Below are 6,653 nucleotides of genomic sequence, written 5' to 3' on the forward strand. Positions count from 1 at the left end.
AGATTCAGTATTTTTTTTTAAAAATCTGGGTCTGATCATGGAGCTTTTATTGGGTAATAGGGAGGTTAGAGGTCAGTGTACGCCTCAGGATCCAACTGATCAATGTGTTATTAGGTCCAATGGAGTCATGGTCTGGCTCCACCCAACACACTCACAGAACTGATCTGTGCTGGGAAAAGAGAAATCATTAAAAATTACTGTTCCCAGGCCGCAGTTTCTTTTTCTAGATAAAGAGAAAATGCAAATAGAGCCTGGTCGAGTGCAATGAGGGATTATGGCATCCAGCTGTATTGATGCCGACTGGGCACCAGATGACAGTAAGTATGAGATGTAATAGAAAAGGTTTCCAAATCTGACATCTGCTGCTGATCCACATCGATGTTATGTGATTGTGTAACTGCAAACAAAATTTTATGTCTCTGTCTCATACAAAATAATTGTGAAAACATAGTCTGTCATAACAGACTCAGCAAATGGGTGAAGTTACATTGTCCAGGCCTGTTTTTCTTTCTCTGTATGAGGTGAATAGAGGAGATATGGCTGCATCGGGAGGAGGTGGAGCCGAGGCTTGACTGTGAATCAGAGGGGATGAAAGGTGAATCCAGGAGAGGCCCTCTGAGAGGGAACAGCTCGTGGTCGGTTCAGAACACCCGTGGAGCTTGTAAAACCAGAGAGTGGGCAGGATGTCTCTCTCTGAATTAGATCAATCAGGCCTCTTCCTGTGTGAGAGCACAGTGGGTGACCTGCTTTCAGCCGAGCATGTGATCTGCAACTCCTGCACCTCTGACACAGAGGGAAAAACCTGCTGGAGAGAGAGAGAGAGAGGAAAAGTGGGATTGAGGAGTGAGACCTCCTCTCCTTCAGCTGCTTCTAGTCTCATCCATCCTGTTGGCCAGCATCCGAAACCCCCTGCTGCTGCATGTAAACCATTCGGGAGGAAACACTTTCTACTGGAAGCGATGTGATTACGCAGGAACTCGGAATGTGGGGTCACAACAGCCTGGAGCAGGTGGCTCTGTCTTTGGCTGAAGAGGAAACTCACCTGTAAAACGCACACAGGCCCGTCCCCGACAACAGAATCCACTGCTGTCAGAGGTTATGGGGGGGGTTGACCCTCAGACATCTGCTGTTCCACGCCATCAGGACACCCTCCCCTTATGGCCTGTGACCACCTGCACATCTGCTGTTCAACCTGTGCACCCTGACTTCACGTCCACCCCCCCGATGCTCAGGGACAGATGGAGGAGTTAAGAGACAGAGTCAGACTGAGCAGTTGTAGAAAGTAACAGTAGCAGAAACAATCCAACGACTCCACCCTTTCCTGTTTTTAGTGCTTAGCAGGACATCTGTAATTGTATTGACAGTTTGCTCAATAAGTACAGTGATGCAGAGGGTGAATGGTGCTGCGCTCAGCGGTCCTCGTAAACTCTCAGACTGAAGTGTCACACAGCACAAAGATATTCTTATTATACTTGTTCCGCTTGTTTGGTTTTTATAAATAAAGCTGCACCGCACTGGCCACTGTGTAAGTGTATTACACAGATGTTCTGCTCTTTAATTTTATTTTTATTACCCTTTATAATCGTTATCCACTGCAGCTCAGAGGGAAACACTGTCCTTATCAGCTGATAATACAAACTCACAGCAACACTATGTAACCAGTGCTGCAACAAATCCACCAAACTCTGTTTAGAATTCTTCATATTTTAACAGTTTCCTGCTGAATATTGGAGATAAACTCTGGTTTTTAATAACTTCTGAGTCTTTTTAAGAACTGACTGAGAGTCACAGTTGAAGCTGTGACTCTCAGTCAGTTCTTCTCACAGGAGATGGAACCCACTCACCAGAGTTACAGAGAACAGACGTTCAGGGAGCGAAGGAGGAAACTTTCTCCATATTCACACATCAAACATCAAACTCCTCTCAGCTGTTTGAGTGAAAGATCTGAATATTTCCTCCTCTACTGTCTAAAGAGAGACGATCATCTGTCATGTAACTGATATCTCTGTCACTTTATCAGTCAAACACCTGCCACCACCGCTATTGTGCTGCTCATAACGATCACTGCGAGAATCACGTGGTCTGATATTATTATTATTATTTCAACATCATTGTTAAAATGCAGCTTTTAAATCCACCAGTGTCCCAGCTGGTTGTATTCTATGTAACACTGACCTCTAGTGGTCAAATGCATGTACTGCTCAGTGAGGCCACAGCCCAGAGAGAATCACTGAGGTTAAATGTGTGATGAGCTAATAAGAGAATAAATCCTCCTTCAGCCCAGAGCTGTTCAAAAGCTTCTCTACCGACTGAGGAGCCGAGAATAAGACGAGACAAATAAACACGGGGATATAAGGAGATAAAAACATATATTAATAATATCCACAGGCAAAATGTGGTTCAAATTTACAACTTGGATGCAATAAAATAATGTCTATTATCAAAAGCCAGGTTAAAGAGATGCGTTTTAAGCTCATATGTATGATTTCCACACTTCCAGCAGCTCTCAGGTCCTCAGGTGGAGTGCTCCAGTGGATCAGGGTCAAAAGCTGCCTCACCAAAACAAACGTTTTCCGTGTTTTGGAACAGTTAACTGACCGGTACCAGTGGACCTGAGGAGCCGTATAGGTTCTGTGAGCATATGAAACATGTCTGCATGGTCCATGAAGAGCTTTAAAAACAATTAAAAGAAACTTAAAACCAACACGGACCAGTGCAGAGACACTGCAGAGTTCAGGGCTGGTGTGAACTCTTCCCTGGTTCTGGTAACACTCGGGCTGCAGAGTTCTGAATCAGCTGTAGATCATTTCTGACAGTTCAGGGTCGACCTCACATTCGACATCACACAAGTCAAACCTGCTCAAAGTGAAAGAAATACAATCCGTTGTTCTGTGTCATGGATAAATGAGTTCTGTCATTTTGGTGATTTACATGATGCATCTCTTAAATGTTTTTCTTCTTGAAACAAATCTATAAAAGAAACTGATGATGAACAATTTTAATGATAAAACAACTCGTCTGGCTTCATTTCTGCCAAAATGTTTAATCTCAGCAATTTTTCTCGTCAGCCTCTAAATTCAGATCAATAAACTCAGAATGAGCTGAATCTGCTCGTCCAGAGGATGTTTTCTGTTTTCTGGATTCTCTTCCCTGTCGTGTTATTTTGCTGCATCAGTTACGTTTCCAGCACATATTTGTATTTCAGTATGTGTGTAACATTCCTGCTTCTCACCTCACTTCTTGTTTTCTGCCTGTTCATGATGTATTACTGTTGTGTCTCTTCTTCCAGAGCTGTTGTTACACATATGAATGTTTGGATGTGATCGGTCTGTTTGGATAAAGGTCACGATGAAGGTCATATGTTGTCTGAGGCTGTAAATTCTTTCCAAATCTCCCTACTGCAGAACTTCTAGTCAAAATAACATTTGTATAAACCTGACTGTTGCTCCTTCTTGTGTGTGAATAGAAGAACAGTCTTCATCTCGGCTTTTCATGAAAGAAGTGGACAAAACAAAAGGTTTCAGATTTGACCTTGGCTGAGTCACTTGTGCTGAAAATGTTTGAGACTTTGGACCAAAAGGGCTCAAACAGGAAACAGTTTTCTGAATGGCTGGTTTCACAGCTCAGCAGTTTGAGGAGCAGACTCGCTGGTTTCCATGTGGCTCTGAAGTAATGGAAGTCCTGATCGGATCGTACAGGGCGGAGCTGCATCATCAATCCTGCCAGTGATCACCGGCCGGCTAATTACTTTAACACGGGTCAAGTGTATCGGACAAAGGTGCTGAAGAGGACACACAGAATCCACTGTAAAATATATTCTGGCTTTTTTCATCACACCTCATAAAACTCGATTTTACTGCTTGAAAGACAGAAATGTAAACTCATGGAATCAGATGGTTATGACCTCGGTTCGCCCCAGTAAGAGAGTTACTGATATATTGTGATTCAAATAAAATAAAAGAGGTGTTACAATATGTTTATGTGCTAACGTCAGGACAAGAAGAATAAAAAACAAAATGTCTTAAATGTTTAAGAATAACTCAAACACAAACATGAATTGTGTCGAATCAAACTGCAGCAGAGAGACGGCAGGATGTTGTTAGTGCTGCAGCTCGGACGGGACGACGAGATGCTGAGTCACAGGAGCCTCGTCCTGCTGCTGCTGCAGGAACCTGCTGCTGCTGCAGGAACCTGCTGACAACTCAGCTGCTGCTGAACTATTGATCCAAGCAGGAACAGGAACAGTGACACACACACACGCACACACACACGAAACTTTAAGCTTATTATTATTATTATTATTATTATAGTACACGTGTCCCTCCTCCTGCAGTCTGTCGACCTCATGTATGTGAACTGTGGTTTATTTTTAATTAAATGTAAATAGTGATAATAAATCGAATCTAAAACTCATTGTTTTAAAGAACAGAACTGTGCATCATTAGAATTTAAAGAGACACCATGTCACTTTTCCGGAGCAACAGCGCCCCCTGCAGCCACACAAGGGGATTGATTGTGTTTGACTACTTGTCGTGGCGATGACGTGGTTTTCATGTGGAGAAAAAACAAAGTCTGTCAATGTGTTGAGCTCTGAGTTTAACTGAAACTGAACAAGGAGACAAACAGGAGGAAGCTCAGTGGATCTCGAGGCCGAGCGGCTGTCGACCGTAAATGTGTCGGAACTGTTCATTTACACAATTCATGATTTGTAGGTTGCAGGTTTTATCCTCAGTGTGCTGACGGAATGACGACACCCACGCTGGAATAAATGCATAGTTTATTACGTCATATTGATAAATTCTCAAGGCTACATCGTAAATAAAACAGTCTAGCAGATTGAGGGACTGTAGAGTATAGGAGGAACAGGAAGTGAGGTCAACAAACTGCGTCATCATAGGACGAGGTACAAACAGGACATTGCATTGAGTATTTTTTTCCCCGCTCATTCTGTGACACGATGCGAGACACAACGTTGCTCTAAAAAGTTAAAGTTGCTGCAACTACTGAGAGTATATTGAGTGATCGCCTTGCATTTCATACAGCTACGAGCTACTGGAGATCACAGTTTATGCTACGTCTGCTACAGTACAGTACCGCTTTACGTTCCTCTAGATACCTGAATAAAAAACAGCTTCCAGCTGTGAGAAAGGAGAGTTCAGAGTCAGGTGTTGCTCTGGTGCCATGTTTTAAAAATAAATGTCCGTTAGTGCAGAGCAGTGGGTCCGTCATGTCCTCCAGGGGGAGTTGGGTTGTTTCGGGCTTCGGGTGCAGAAGGATCTTTGGCCGTTCTTCAGCGGAGGACCCAGCATTTGGTGCCAGTGTTTCTGGAGAATTTGAGGGTTTGTTTTCATGTATTTTGAGGTTCAGGAGTTCTTGAGAGGTGGTGATGTGGTTTCTCCAGTAAAGTACTTGAAAGGTTCTTTGTTGCGCACGTTCCACAGGGAGTTCAAAGCTCCTGGGCTGGATTCAGGGATGTTAAGGAACCAAAGTGCATTAACTTCTTCAGGAGACACTGGCTGGGTTAGAGCAGCTCCTCAAGTATTAGAATAGAAACAGTGGGAATCATGGATGGATTATTGAACAGGCCTGTGGGCACGGAGGCTGATGAGCTGAAAACACATTATTTGCTCCTGATCGATGCATCTGAGTGAGAGACGATCACATCTAATCCAGTTTCCTTCAGCTGCGGCGCTGCACTGGATACTGAGGCTTATACTCAGCATCTAAACTAATATTTTCATTATCAATTCACCAAGCTACTAAGTTTTTTACTTTTAATGGAGCTAAAACTTGTAATTATGTCCAAAACATTAAAGAAAGCGGGTGTCTGTGCCCAGAGGCCTGTTGTCTCCTAATCCCTCCAGGAGCTACACCAGCTTTTTATTCTGTGTGACTTTCATTTCATGGCTCAGTGAAAACCTCCCAAACACTGAATCAAGAACAAAACCTATTCATGGAGATTCTCTAAGACTCCAGCTGATGGACAGGAGGGGAGAACCTGCCCCCCCCCCCTTGCATACTGCATGCAGAGCCCGGCTGCCTCCCCCTGTCCTCTCTCAGGTCCTCAGTCAGCATCTCAAACTCGGGCTGCAGCCTCGTGTCAGGTGTGCGCATCACCTACATGATGCGTGGTGCGTGCGTGCGTGCAGTGTGATCATCAGAGCCTCGACGCGCACTCGGTGCGGTTCGGTGGCGCGGGGCCGGCGGTGCTGTTGTAGTTCTGCTGGTCCGGAGTCCAGAAGAACACGTAGTAAATCACCAGGATGAACGCGGCCACGGACACGCAGAGGAAATACGTGATCGCCATCGCCACCTTCACCCAGATCTTGTTGGCCATGTTGACGTGCTTGGCCCGCAGCTCCCCGGGGTAGCTCGCCCTCCGCTTCATGTCCCCGTTCTGCCGCTCGGCCGCTCTCATCTTGGATCCGGGACCTCGTCCTCTGGTCAGCAGAGCAGGCAGCTCCCCCCCCCCTCTCCTCTCCTCCGGCTGCAGGACGCAGTCTGAGCCGCAGGGCAGCTGCTCGGGTCCCGGTGCTGTGTCCGCGGGACGCTGGAGCTCCTTGACCCGAAGTCCTCTGCGCGCACCGGGCAAAGTGAACTCAGGAGGAGGCTGCTCCTGGAGTCAGCTGCGCGGGACAAGCGGTCAAGTCAGC

At 45.5% G+C, this 6,653-nt stretch overlaps 1 protein-coding gene across 1 annotated transcript; it reads right to left on the minus strand.

Annotated features, from left to right (window-relative positions):
- Positions 1-5,811: 5,811 nt before the first annotated feature.
- On the minus strand, positions 5,812-6,653 carry LOC118105784 (putative transmembrane protein INAFM2). The gene has a single exon (XM_035153616.2). The coding sequence runs from the start codon at positions 6,416-6,418 to the stop codon at positions 6,158-6,160; it is 261 nt and encodes an 86-aa protein (XP_035009507.1). The 5' UTR covers positions 6,419-6,653; the 3' UTR covers positions 5,812-6,157.

The sequence above is a fragment of the Hippoglossus stenolepis genome, chromosome 4, assembly GCF_022539355.2.
Source record: "Hippoglossus stenolepis isolate QCI-W04-F060 chromosome 4, HSTE1.2, whole genome shotgun sequence".
NCBI classification, from domain to species: domain Eukaryota; kingdom Metazoa; phylum Chordata; class Actinopteri; order Pleuronectiformes; family Pleuronectidae; genus Hippoglossus; species Hippoglossus stenolepis.

What these genes read in the sequence shown, in the direction of transcription:
- LOC118105784 (XM_035153616.2), bottom strand. Translation starts at nt 6,418, where the DNA reads ATGAGAGCGGCCGAGCGGCAGAACGGGGACATGAAGCGGAGGGCGAGC.